Here is a 15,281-nt window from a genome sequence, read left to right as displayed (position 1 = left end):
CCTTCAGTTACTGATGTTAATGTGATCCTGATGTGTTTTCCTTTACTTTCTTTGTCTCCACTATTCTTTTGTAATGGGGAAAAAACAAAGATTAAAACAATCCGGGGGCTTATAATTGGTTCATGTTGTGTATCCCTGCAGCTAATGAGATCTGACATAGAAATATCTACTTTATTTCTGTGTACAAATCTCTTTTCTGACAACAGCACCCTCTGGTGTAAAGCATAGTATGTGACTTCATTGGTAATATTTGGCCAAGACCAGCAATAGACATGTGTCTATCTATGTACTGTATGTGTATGCTGATTCATACATACATACATACATACAAATATATATGCATGTATGCTTATATATATCTGCTCGGTCAAAAGTATACATACAGCAATGTTAATATGTTGTTACATGTGCCTTGGCGGAAGCACGGTGGAACAGGGGTTAGTGCATATGCCTCACAATACGAAGGTCCTGAGCAGTCCTGGGTTCAATCCCGGGCTCGGGATCTTTCTGTGTGGAGTTTCCATGTTCTCCCCGTGACTGCATGGGTTCTCAAGGTTTTAGTTTTCTCAACCTGACCAATCAGAATGGTCATGGTACACTTTCTTTCAGTTCATATATAAAAAAAAAAAATATATATATATATATATATATATATATATATATATATATATATATTTATATATATGTATGGTATATACTGTATACTATGTCTATGTATGTATATACACATAATGTAGCACAAGAGGTCATTGAGTCCCGCTGTGTTCAGTAGTTATAGATTGAGTTGACACGTTGTACATAGCTGGCGTAAGGTTCTATTTCCTCTACATCTTCCATCTAAAAAAAAAAAAAAAAAGAGAGAGAGAGATAGAAAAAAGGTGTCAGTGACTAAACCTAAAAGTGAGCAACCTCAAGTGATCACCGCAAAGATAAAAACAAACCACATACCGGCTGAGTTTTCTTAGTCGAGCAGTCGCCAGGCAAACCCCTTGTGGGAAAGGAAAATAATAATCTTAAATTATTGTGACAGTATCAAATTAAAAAAAGAAATTAAATTAAAATAGGTAAATTAGATCAAATGTATTAAATAAAGAAATTAAATTAAAATAGGTAAATTAGATCAAACGTATTTCAAAACAATTAAATAAAGAAGTGATAAAACTGAAATAACAAAAGACAAATGAATAGAATAATTACATTAAATGAACTTTTTTGCAAAATTAAGAAATCAAATTGAAACAAATTTAGATACAAAAAAATTTAAATCTACACTGTAAACCCGAATGCTCAAAATAATAAATTAGAATAAATAGTGTAAACTTAAAAAGTTGTTAAAAGTCGTACTTACTTAAAAATGTTGAGTGTGAGTAAAATGTTCCTTCTTTTTAAGTTGATTAAACTTCTTATTTTTAATTATTATTTACTTGTTTGCAGATTATGTAACTACTATTTAAAATTAACTCAGTTACTTAAAACCCAGTGGATTAAACATAATTTTGTCTTATTTTGAAAGAACAAATCATTAAATCGAATCAAGAATAAATTAAGAATGAATCAATCGCATTATAGATTTGTATTGTTATTATACTCTGTGTGTGTATGTATATTTACATTATTGCATGCACGCGCGCACACATGCACACGCACACAGAGGAAGTGCTTTTATTTTGTAGCATTTGCGTGCACTTCCTCTTCAGGCAGCAGACACGAGGAGGAACATTTTTAAGTTGGCTTAATTGGTAAGTTTAATTCATTTATAATTTAAAACTACATTCGACATAAACTCCAAATATTTACGATCTGATATACTCAAATATTTGAGTTTATGAACTCCAAAAATATGTGGCAACTGATTGCCTCACTTTTTTTGAGTTCTGCTTACTTATTCGGGTTTACAGTGTACAAACGAATTTTAAAAATAAATTGATATACTACACCAACTTCAGTTAAATGTATGTATTTAAAATAAAAACCAAAAACGACATTAATTCCACTTAACTAAGATTAAAGTAATGAAACAAATACAAGTTAAATAAATGTGAAATAGCAGAAAATTAAATAGGATAAATAATATATAATACAAATAGATTCCATTTTAAAAAGAGAAAGAAATGAAATGAAACCCCCAAAAAAGAATGATACAGAATCCTCACCTCAGTATGATTAGTTTCTTGTGTGCAAAGACTAAGATGGCGGCCAGAACTATTAAGACTGTCCCAACTATGAGGATGAGCATCACATTATAAGGCAGACCTAGGGATTGAAATATAGCAGTTGAAATGATAGGAATGCATATGACAAATACAAAGGATGTAAAGTCATACAGGAGTAATCAGCATTTCTTGGAAACATGTTTACTATACAATGCATACAATATATTTTAATTGCATTTGCTGTGAATTAAATGCAAGAAGCAGGAGCTTTTAATGTCCCTTAGCATCTTTGTCCCGGACACAAAGCAACAATGAAAGTAGTGAGAAAAGTTTGCAGACCTTTTGCGTGCTTTGGTAGCAACGTTTTCTCTGACTGCCAGAACGGATGGCTGATGATGCAGGTCACATTTTCCACATTCTTCACGCCCTTGGGGAACTCCAGGTGACTTTCCACCGAGAAGAAGCCATCGAAACTCTGCTGCTTCTCCACGGATGAGAGGTTCCCAGCGTGGCTCCATGTTATCTTGGCGGCCGGCTTTCCTCCCTCCGCTTTACACACAGCCGCCATTGTGTTGTCAGCACGCCACTCCAACCAGGAGGACATTTTAGGAGGAACTAAAGCAGTAACAAGAGGTCCATCATAAGTCATCATTTTACAAGAAGAGAGCATTTGCAACGCTATGACAAAAAATAAGGGAATTTTGTTAGGTTCAACTTGTAATTTTATTAGAAAAAAGTCATAATCGTAGATGATTTAATTGATCTCAATCTGTAATAATATGAGAAAAGAGGCAGATATTTTTTTTAAATTGTCAAAACATGAAAAACATTTTTTTAATGTTACGAGAATACATTTGGAATTGTACTAGAATAAAGACATAACATGGCATACAATAATATTTTAATGTTACAAGAAAAAAAAAAAGGCAAATTTTATGAGAAGTTATAAGTTTCCAAAGGTTTTTTTTGCAATGTTACAAAAGAAAATTGCAAAATTTAACTGAACTAAAAGCGACACGTTAGAAGAAAATAGTAGTCATTTTTACCACAATAAATGTCTATTATGAGGGGAAAAAAGGAAGAATTTTGAAAATTCTGAAAGTATTGTATATGAGAGGATGAATACTAATATAGTATGGAAATACAATTTATGACAACAAACATTTTGAGAGAAAAAAGACATAATATGATGTGATAGAAATATTTTATTGCAAAATTTAACTGAACTAAAAACGACACGTTAGAAGATAATAGTAGTCATTTTTACCACAATAAATGTCTATTATGAGGGGGGAAAAGGACGAATTTTGAAAATTCTGAAGTTATTGTATATGAGAGGAGGAATAATAATATAGTATGGAAATACAATTTTAATGACAACAAACATTTTGAGAGAAAAAATACATAATATGATGTGATAGAAATATTTTATTGCAAAATTTAACTGAACTAAAAACGACACGTTAGAAGATAATAGTAGTCATTTTGTACCACAATAAATGTCTATTATGAGGGGAAAAAAGGAAGAATTTAGAAAATTCTGAAAGTATTGTATATGAGAGGAGGAATAATAATACATCCATCCATTTTCTACCGCTTGTCCCTTTTGGGGTTGCAGGGGGTGCTGGAGCCTATCTCAGCTGCATTCGGGCGGAAGGCGGGGTACACCCTGGACAAGGCGCCACCTCATCACAGGGCCGAGGAATAATAATATAATATGAAAATACAATTTATGACAACAAATATTCTGAGAGAAGAAAGACATAATATGATAATGGTAAATGGGTTATACTTTTATAGCGCTTTTCTACCTTCAAGGTACTCAAAGCACTTTGACACTAATTCCACATACACACATTCACACACGGGCGGGAGCCGCCATGCAAGGCCCTAACCACGACCCATCAGGAGCAAGGGTGAAGTGTCTTGCTCAAACACAACGGACATGACGAGATTGGTAGAAGGTGGGGATCGAACCAGGAACCCTCAGGTTGCTGGTTCCCAACGGCGCCATGATGTGATAGAAATATTGTGTTGCAACGAAAAAAGGGCTAATTTTGCCTAGAAAAAAGGGAAGGTTTTACGAGAACTTGCAATATTCCGACGAGAAACTAATTTTATATTTAGAATTTTACTAAATTAATCTTGTAATTTTACCACAAAAAAGTCAAATTATAAATTGTTAAAATTATGACAAAACAGGAAGAAATTGGTTATTTTGTGACAATAAATGTGTATTTTAGGGAGAATCAAGTTAAAACTTGCGAGAACAAACTACTAATAGAAAAACAAGCTAGTAAGTACTGTTATGACATTTAAGTTTTGAGAGCGCAAGTACATGACATAAATAAAAAAGAGAGTAACGTTACAACAACAACAACAAAAAAGGACTAATCTTACGACAAAAAAAGGCTAATTTTAAGAAAAATCCGAATAAACCAAGTAAAAAACTTGCAATTTTGCAAGAACAAAGTGTGAATTTAGCACAAAAAAAACTAAACTTGTAATTTTACTAATGCTCTCAAATTATACTTTTTTTTAAATTAATCACATTTTGATTTACCACAGGTTTTATAACTCGCTTGCATAATATGAATTAACTTAAGAAAATAACCTAATATTTGTAGACAAATGCAAATGTATTGTAAGAATGTCATCTAGGAACATTTTAAAGTTTTTTCTTGAATGAATGTTGTTCATTTGCACAAACTTTGGTAACAGCTTTATCTAAAGTCTTTTTTAGGTTGTATTTTGGAGTTAAATTTGCTGGCAAACACACCAGTCGGAGCCTCTAGTACTGACATATGTATTGATCAGTGACCATATGGCGGTTAAGGGAAAAGACCATGTAGGGTCAAAATAAATGGCATGATTAATCTAAGTGTGTTCCTAATTAATGCGATCATTTTTTGTGATTAATCACATGAGTTAACTGGTTATTTCTGATAGCCCTAAATATTACAAAAAAAGAAAAACATTAAAACTGTACATTTGTAAAACTACCCAGAACATTTTGTAAGAATTAAGTTGTAATATGTAATATTTCCAGAAAAAAAATTATATTTATGCAAACAGGCATACAAAGAATTTTGCAAAAGTGTAAAAGGGGTCATGGTATGATTTTTTTTTTTCTACATTTCAAACACTTCCGTGTGGTCTACATAACATGTAACATTGTTTCTTTATTAAAAATGTTGCATAGATTATGTTTTACAGACGGTTTTCAGGATGCGCCGTCTTGTGGGGCTTATTTACGTGCTTCCACTTCGACTGCGTTCTCCCCGCCATCTTTGTTGTAGTTTTTAGCACTTCCATAACGAGTCTACTGACTGATTAAGATCAAGCAATATGCTACTTTGTGTTAGAAATGGCAACAGCAGAGTGTCAGGTTCAAACACTGATGGCATTTATTAAACAAGACAAGAAGCAAGGAATTAAACAGAAACAGAATTAAATTTGGCTCAATGAGGAGAAACGCGTAGACACTGTACCCTTGCACAGTGTCGTCCCACGCTCTGACGAAAGATTGTACGTCTCCTCTTTTATTTGGACTTTCCCTGATTACATGGCAACAGCTGTTTCTAAAGGAAGGGGGTCGTAAACAGCCGCTGCCTTTGTCACAAAACAGTTCAACGAAAAGGTGCCTGGAGGGAGGTTAGGCCCTACCTCTTCTCCGCTTTGTAGATCTCGGGTCAAGACAATATCTTTCTGTGGATTACAATAAATCAAAGAAACCGACGCCTTCATGTCGCTTCCCATCCTACACAGTGGAGTTTTACCAGCCTTTTAATTGGTAAGATCAAAGACAGCTTTTGTCTGCTCGCCAGGAACTCATTGAAACACAAAGTTTTGTGATAACTTAGATACAAATATTCTGACACAGAGGATACATGTGCATGTACGAGCCAGTCTGCCCCTCAACAAGATAATCGAGAAAAAGAAAGAAATTATTGACTACAACGACAGACTTCAGTGGCGGATACACGCAAATCTCCATATAAGGAGATATCCGCCAATGGGAAAAACGTCACAAGAGGAGCAAATTCCAAAACGGCTTGTTTGGAGGAAGTCTGAAAGAAGGCAAGATTATTTTATAAATATCTCTGAACCCCTCCATGGTTTGATGGAGATTCCAAATACACAACAGTCGGTACCAAAATGTGTGAAAAGTTGGTTTTGCATAACAGGTCCCCTTTTAGTCATAATATTACGCGAAAAAAGAGTTGTGATTTTATATGATATAAAAGAAACATTTTTACATTTTTTGAGGGTACATTTCTATTGTAGCCTATTAGGAAAAAGGGGACTGTTCGATGAATATATTTTTAATTTTGCAAGAAAATTCCATAATGTTACAAGACAAAGTTTAACATTAAATTAGTAGAAGAATTAAATCGGAATTTTTGTCATATTATCGTATGAATAAAAATATAAAGTTAGGAGAATTTAGGAGGAAAAGTGTGACTATTTAATAAAGTAACAGTGTTTTTTTATTCAGGATGATGTTTTACAGATGAATTTCAGGATGCACCGTCTTGCGGGGTTTATTTACGTGCTTCCACTTCGACTGTGTTCTCCCTGCCATCGTTGTTGTAGTTTTTAGCGCTTCCATAACGAGTCTACTGACTGATTAAGATCAAGCAATATGCTACTTTGTATTAGAAATGGCAACAGCAGAGGATACATGTGCATGTACGAGCCAGTCTGCCCCTTAACAAGATAGTGGAGAAAAAGAAGGAAATTATTGACTACGACGACGGACTTATTCAAGATGATGTTTTACAGACTAATTTCAGGATACGCCGTCTTGTGGGGTTTATTTACATGCTTCCACTTTGACTGTGTTCTCCCCGACACAAGTGGAGCAAATTCCAAACGGCTTGTTTGGAGGAAGTCTGAAAGAAGGCAAGATTATTTTATAAATATCTCTGAACGCTTCCTTGGTTTGATTTAACATTTTCGGGCCCTCTACAGATTCCAAATACATAAGAGTCGGTACCAAAATGTGAGAAAAGTTGGTTTTGCATAAAAGGTCCCCTTTTTAGTCGTAATATTACGCAAAAAAAACGTTACACATTAGTGTTGTGATTTTACATGAAATAAAATAAACATTTTTAAATATTTTGAGGGCACATTTCTATTGTAGCCTATAAGAAAAAGGAGGAAGTTAGATGAATACATTTTTAATTTTGCACGAAAATCCCATAATGTTACAATATTTTTTTTTTTACAATAAATTAGTAGAAGAATTAAATCTGATTTTTTGACATATTATTTCATGAATAAAAATATAAAATTAGGAGAATTTAGGAGGAAAAGTTTGACTATTTAATAAAGTAACAGTGGTTCTTTATTCAAGATGATGTTTTACAGACGAATTTCAGGATGCGCCGTCTTGCGGGGCTTATTTATGTGCTTCCACTTCGACTGTGTTCTCCCCGCCATCTTTGTTGTAGTTTTTAGTGCTTCCATAACGAGTCTACTGACTGATTAAGATCAAGCAATATGCTACTTTGTATTAGTGTTCTGCCCTCACTGTAAGTGTTGAGGTTATACAGCTTGGCAGACAGCTAACAAACAATCCAAGACGTCTAATAAAGTTCCAAAGCAGATTAATCCATTTAGGCTCTTTATTGTTGTTGATCTTGCTTTGTCTTATCTTTACTTTTGTCTTGCACTGGACTTTTATTTTGTAAAAACGACTTATCTTTTCCAAGGCTTGTAAGAGCTAACACAACTTGTCTACTTCTCAATCGTCTCATGAACTGAACTGACCTCATCAACCCGGAAGTGCCCAAACAAATGAAGCGTAGTATTTACCTATCGCCACAAGGTGTCAGTAAGAGTCTAATGGGCATAACCGTTAGAAATGGCAACTGCAGAGGATACATGTGCATGTACAAGCCAGTCTGCCCCTTAACAAGATAATGGAGAAAAAGAAGGAAATTATTGACTACGACGACGGACTTCAATGGCGGATTCACGCAAATCTCCTCGGGTACCATTCAAGGAGATATCCGCCAATGGGAAAAACGTCACAAGTGGAGCAAATTCCAAGCTGCTTGTGGAGTTGAAAACTCAGAAGTGTCAGTCAAGAGTCAATCCATGCCCTACATGGTGGAAAACCACATGTTCAAAACCATTGGTTAACTACAATTCCCAGAATGCCAAGGGAAAATGGCCGCAAAATTACTGATTGAAGGCACCTGAAAGGGTATGAAGGTTCAGTCAGTCATTCACCAAACAAGCTGCATGCAAGGAAGAAGAGCAAGCAGCCACAGCCGCAAGATCTACTCTCCAAGTTTCTCCAAACACACCGATGGTCGGTGAGTATGCGTGTTCATTTGAAATGCTTACTTTGATATGCTTAGCTTGTACCTGCAAGCTTCTTGACTTGCTTACTCAACTATCTTAATTTGTTTGTTTGAACTGCTGGGTTGAAGTTGAGGCACTGCATTACTGCATTTCAGTTTGACCAGTTAAAAGCAAGTTGTTTAAAGTTTAAAGCACACGTAAATGGGTTAAGCTTAAGTTAAAATGGAAAATGGTTAAAGGTAAAAGTACAAAAGATGAATGCAAAGTTATAGGATGAATTCATGTTTGTTTAACTCTTGCTAAAAGTTAAGCTTGAATGTAGAATGTTTAAAAGACTTTGAGAAAAGAGACTATCTACAAGCTCGCAGCCATTTTTAGTTTCTTTATTCCCTTTAATTACTCTAATTGTTGAATAGATTTAGTTCAGTTCATTTAACCTGCTTGTTCCATTCAATTCATTTTTCGCTAGTTCATTTACATGCATTTAATTTAAAATATCTGTATTCATTTTGACAAGTATTGTTTGTCATCATTATTTAAAAGTTTAGAAACATTAGGTTTAAACACCAAATGTACAACAATTCTTTTCAACTAAAGAGGAGAAATATAACCTTAGAGGAAAATCTAATTTAAAACATTTGTATGCTCGTACAACACTTAGAACCTTTAGCATATCTGTATGTAGAATTAAATTATGGAATGTTTAAAGAAGTTAAACATTGTACTGATATGATCCAGTTTAAGAGGTTGTTCAAATTAATAGTGCTTACAAAGTACAAAGAAAAACTGAGAAATACTTTCGACCTTATTAAAAATAAGATATTCATCTCAGTATGTTTCTAATGACTGACTTAACTAATTACATATTACAAAGCTGTTGTATTACTCATTCACGGATGTCATTTTACTATAAAAAGGTCAGTAAATGAATGTATATATTTGTAAACGCTCTGAAGTGGGAAAGGGGTAGGATTAAATAAGCTTTGCTTCTTCCTACTCCTTTTCGGACATGATGTAAACAGAAATGATATGAAATTGTGTGATGTATTATGCTGTAAGTGTGTTCATGTTTGAAATAAACTAAAAGAAACATCTAATTGGAAAGTTAAAACATTATTCCGAGGTTTAAACGTATTTTGTAAAACATTGTTTTTGAAAATACCTGTGTAATTACATTAACATCTCTGTTTCTGTGGTTTGAAGATTTACAACCTGATGATTAATTGAAGATCAACTAAAATGAAACCAACAATGCTTCAAGTTGGACAATTTAAAAAGTTGATCAATTGGAAATCATGAGTTGTCCGTGGGTCCTTTTTGGAGTAGAAGAGTGGAACTTAACACTGCTTGTTTGGAGGAAGTCTGAAAGAAGGCAAGATAATTTTTTATAAATATCTCTGAATCCCTCCATGGTTTTATTTAACATTTTCGGGCCCTTTGCAGATTCCAAATACACAACAGTCGGTACCAAAACGTGAGAAAAGTTGGTATTGCATAATGGGTCCCCTTTTAGTCTTACTATTACACGAAAAAAACTGTTACAGATGACAGTTGTGATTTTACATGAAATAAAAGAAAAACATTACATTTTTGGAGGGTACATTTCTATTGTAGCCTATAAGGAAAAAGGGGAATGTTAGTTGAATACATTTTTTTAATTTTGCAAGAAAATCCCATAATGTTACAAGAAAAGGTTTGACATTAAATTAGTAAAATAATTAAATCTGAATTTTTGTCATGTTATCGCATGAATCAAAATATAAACTTAGGAGAATTTAGGAGAAAAAGTGACTATTTAATAAAGTAACTTAAAAAAAAAAAAAAAAATGCTATTATTCTACAATAGAAGAGATCTCACCTGTGATGGACACGCTGATGTTGCAGGTTTCGGACCCTCCCTTGAAAGCCACTTCACACTTGTATAGTCCCACGTCGTCACTGGAGAAGTGTGGGATGTGCAGATATTGCTGAGCCTGAGAGGTGTTCCGCAGGGTCTTGCCGTCGTTGCAGGTATTTTCAGATTGGCCGTCGACTGTGTCGGCGATCTTGCACTGTTTGTGTAGCAGCTCCAAGTTCCAGATGACGTACATCATCTCCCGCCATGACTTGTCACTGCAGTTCAGCTTGACTTCACTTCCCACATTGAAAGATGAGATGACTGCAAAAGAAATAATACCAAAGAAAGCATAACGTCAATCAAAACTCAGCATTGTTGTCTTGGCTATAACTCTTGTATTGGATTTTACTGGATTGTGCAATATTACAGTTAATGTTATTAAGTCAAGTGGAAAATTTGATGTCGCTTTTTTGGTTGCTTGCACGTTCTCAAAATATCTTCCAGTATATTCTGCTCACACCTCCAGGAGGGTTCTTTCCACTGATTGTCACAACACTAGCTTTTTACTTGGTAATGAACTAAATACATTCATCAACAAAATAATTAATCATATTGTTCAATTCAATTTTGTTTTTGATATTTAAGGTATCAATTAAGAAAAATAAATAACCCTATTTAACTAATAACTTGCTGGCGGTGTGAAAAAAATCATTAAAAAAAAAATAAAGCAATGCAATTGATTACAAAATGTTGATCTGAAAAAGAAAAACTAAATAAAAATGACAAACAACAAAGACCAATAAAAGAGGGAATAATTCATATACTAAAATGATACAAATAAATAATGTAACCTCACTGATAGGTTTTAAAAAAGAAATACATGATATAACTATTAAAATATTTTCAAATATGGCTATACCAGGGGTCGGGAACCTTTTTGGCTGAGAGAGCCATGAAAGCCAAATATTTTAAAATATATATCCGTGAGAGCCATATTTTTTGAACACTGAATACAACTAAATGTGTGCATTTTTAAGTAAGACCAACACTTTTAGAGTATAATCAGTCTCTTATTCTTTTTAATAGCATTATTTTGAAGCTAACCAATAATAAATGAAATACTTCTGACCTTTAATGCGACTTCTTGAACAGGTGCGGTAGAAAACGGATGGATGGATTAGAATGCATGAGAATGTTTTATATTTTGAACGTTATTTTTATCACTGTGATTACCAGCGGAATTATTCATTACTTATCGTGTTAAGCAATGTCAGCTAAAATGTATCTGAGAGCCAGACGCAGTCATCAAAAGAGTCACATCTGGCTCAAGAGCCATAGGTTCCCTACCCCTGTGCTATACTAATGAATACTGATGAATTAATGAAATTAAGACCCCCTGACAATATATTATTTAAAAAATATATATTTCTAATATTATACATAAATTAATATACTATAAAAGTTTTTTACATTTAATTGTTAAATCAAGAACTATGGATATTGTACAAAATAAACAAAATGACTGATAAATGAAGAAATAATTAATATACTAAAATAATACAAATGAAATATATTGCTACAAGAATGCCTCACTTTAAGAAAATAAACAAATTGTACAAAAAATGTTTTTTTATATAAAAATAATGAATACTGATGAATTCAAAAAATACATATGATCCACAAAGAAACAAAAAAAAAATTTTAAACATTTTTTAAAAATCATACATGAATGAATGATGAATAAAATACTAATAAATTAAAGAATAATAAATATTATACTAAAGTAATACAAATCAATATTAATCATTACATTTTAAAAGAAAATAAATCAATACAATTAAAAAAAATATTTTTAAATATTAATATATTGATAAATACTGATGAGTTAAACAAATTAAGACCACCCACAAACAACAAACACAAAATAATGGAAAAAATATATATTTAAATTATATATCAAATGAATAAACTATAAATAATAATATTGTCAAGTCAAGAACTAGGAAAATTGTGCAACATAAACAAACCACATAGACTGATAAATGAGGGAATGATAATTAATATGCTAAATTAATACAAATACATATTACAAATACATACAAATATAACAAAATATTTTTTAAATATTGATGTATTTATTAATACTGATGAATTAAAGAAATTAAGACCGCCCACGAACAACAAACACGAAACGATGGAAAAAAATATATTTAAATTATATATAAAAATTAATAATGACCGCCTTCCGCCCGATTGTAGCTGAGATAGGCTCCAGCGCCCCCCGCGACCGCAAAGGGAATAAGCGGTAGAAAATGGATGGATGGATGGAATTAATAATGAATAAACTACAAATAATGTTAAGTCAATAACTAGGAAAATTGCGCAACGTAAACAAACCACATAGACTGATAAATGAGGGAATAATTAATATGCTAAATTAATACAAATAAATATTCATTCTAAATTTATGAAGATATCTCACTGATGGTGTTAAAAAAGTTATAAATATAACAAAGTATTTTTTAATTAATTAATTTAGTATTGATAAATTCAAGGCCTCTGCCAAAAAATAAATTATCAAAAACATATTTTTTTTAATTATACATAAATTAATAATGAATAAACTATAAATAATGTTGCTACTGTTAAATCAGGAATTGCTGACATTGTACAAAATAAAAAAACACAGACTGATGAATGAAGGAATAAATAATACAAATACGTATAGTTACGTGAATACCTCACTAATGGTGTTAAAAATTTATAAATACCACATTTTGTTTAAAAAAATACTTTTAAAATATACTATTGAATTCTGATCAATTCAAAAAATTAAGACACCCTGACAATACATATATAAAATCAAATATATATTTTAATTTATACAGAAATTATTAATAATGAATTAACTATAAATAATAATTCAGGTCACTTCAGTTTATTTCGAACATGCATACAATACAATTACAATGTAACGCATCATATTAGTTTTCATTACAGCATGTTCGAAAATAATGCTATTGTTAAATCAATAATTTCTAACAAAATAAATACACTAAATTATAGAAATAAATGTTTAAATTCATTAATGAATAAGTAATAATAAATATTAAACTATACATGCTATTGTGATTGCTCTTTTAAGACCTCCCTTACATTGAAACAAATATATAATGAATATAATATTTTAGGGTGAAATGTATACCTTGCTGGCTCTTTTAATATAAATATATATATTTAATATTTATTACAATAAATAATAAAATAACAATCCAAACATTATTGGCTTACACTGCGCAAGTATAATGTCTAAATGTATAATGATCAGTCAGTGTACTATTATATTACTAGATTTACTTTTTTCAAAATAAATCCCCACCATGTTACAGTAGGAAATTCTTAACTTAATTACGATTTTTTTTGGTTGAGAAAAAAGCAATTGTTTAAATTATGCAACACGTGTGCTACATTGAGACGGATGAAGTGTAATCCAGTTTTGCTTTGATGAAACGTGAGCTTTGTAATGTTTTGTAGCTGTAAGCATATTAACACCTGCACAGTCTCAAGCGATACATACAAAAGCTTTTAGTATGTCAATACTATTGCATATATATGCAAAAGGCACATGTCGATGATTCTAACCTGTGTCCTGAGTCCACGTTTCACACACCAAGAAGAAAATCGCAGCAAAAACCCAAATCGGCTCCTTCATCCTCAGTTTTCAGCAACACGTTTAACCATCTCTTTTTTAAAATATATTTATTAAAGGTACTGCACTCTTCAACACTGAGCACACAGATGTAGAAACACCCTGTGGCCCACTAATAAGCCCTCCGTCTGGCTACCATCTCCTTCCTCCCCAAACATATAAACATGAAAACATGTGACGATGGCAGGAAGTTGCACATCATCACCCAGAAAGCAGTGTGATTTATGCAAGCAAACACGTTATGCATGCAAGTTAACTTCCACAATTAGAAATATATAATGGTATACTAGTTACAAACTTAGTCATCACTGCTATGGAAAGCAATCACAGACACGTGTAGGCGTTAAGTAGACACCCAAATGTCATAAAAGACTCATTGGAAATTAAAGTTGGTGTCAACCAAATACTTTTGTCTGAGGTGCTGTTTTGAGGTCTATTATTAGCCCATAAAGGCCACATCGCTTCAGCTGACTGTGAGCTGGCCAACTTCTATTGCAAAACATCACCGCTTTTTGGTCAACAAATGTTGCTTAGGTCAGCTTAGTTCCTTCTACCCAAATAAGGTGGTTAGGTTTAGACTCTCTAAGAGAGGAGATGTGTATGTGTGTGTGTTGGGAAGAGGGGTTTCATGCATAATCATCATGCAGCGCTGACATTTTATGAATGAAGTGTGGGCCCTCATGTTTCACTTTGATAACAACGGCATCCGGGGCGGTGTCACCATCAACAATAGGGTAACCACAATATGTTTTGGGAGATAAATTACACTGCTGTATGTCTCGGTTGTTATGAAACCGCGATGCTGCTGGATGGATGGACTTCACGTTCATGTATTTATAACAGTTTGTTTGTCAGGACATTAATACAACTATAAAAATCCAATGTGAAAGAATTAATGGGACATGACATGCTGGTGTGTATCACAAATCCCCATGGGGACAAAAGCAGTGGCAGGCCGTGCGTTTGTCAGGTTCAAACACTGATGACATCTATTAATCAGACAAGAGGCAAGGAATCGTGCAGAGACAGAGTTCAATTGAGCTCATGAAGAGAACGCATGGGGCTGCACACTTAGTCACAGTCTCGCCCTACGCGCTAAGGCAGTGGTCCCTAGCCTTTTTGTAGCTGCGGACTGGTCAATGCTTGAAAATTTGTCCCATGGACCGGGGGACAAATACAATCACGTGTGCTTACGGACTGTATCCCTGCAGACTGTATTGATCTATATTGATATGTAATGTATATATTGTGTTTTTTATGTTGATTT

General features: G+C 33.1%; 2 protein-coding genes across 3 annotated transcripts in view; one reads left to right on the top strand and one right to left on the bottom strand.

The window, feature by feature from the left end:
- Positions 1-105: 105 nt before the first annotated feature.
- LOC133613663 (cell surface glycoprotein CD200 receptor 1) lies at positions 106-14,135 on the bottom strand. Its single transcript, XM_061971364.2, has 6 exons — positions 13,948-14,135; positions 10,327-10,626; positions 2,493-2,768; positions 2,154-2,253; positions 949-988; positions 106-837 (listed from the first exon to the last, which is right to left on the bottom strand). The coding sequence occupies exons 1-6, from the start codon at positions 14,015-14,017 to the stop codon at positions 766-768; spliced, it is 858 nt and encodes a 285-aa protein (XP_061827348.1). The 5' UTR covers positions 14,018-14,135; the 3' UTR covers positions 106-765.
- cfap91 (cilia and flagella associated protein 91) overlaps positions 8,354-15,281 on the top strand; it is a 29,642-nt gene continuing 22,714 nt past the window's right edge. The window contains exon 1 of one of the 2 annotated variants that reach the window (XM_061971149.2): positions 8,354-8,479. In XM_061971149.2, coding sequence (XP_061827133.1) covers positions 8,473-8,479 — 7 coding nt within the window. In that variant the 5' untranslated portion in view covers positions 8,354-8,472. The remainder of the gene's footprint in view (positions 8,480-15,281) is intronic. The other variant, XM_061971150.2, reaches the window with a different exon arrangement.

This window comes from Nerophis lumbriciformis, linkage group LG13 (assembly GCF_033978685.3).
Source record: "Nerophis lumbriciformis linkage group LG13, RoL_Nlum_v2.1, whole genome shotgun sequence".
Classification (NCBI taxonomy): Eukaryota; Metazoa; Chordata; class Actinopteri; order Syngnathiformes; family Syngnathidae; genus Nerophis; species Nerophis lumbriciformis.
This window is presented reverse-complemented; position numbering and strand designations above follow the sequence as displayed.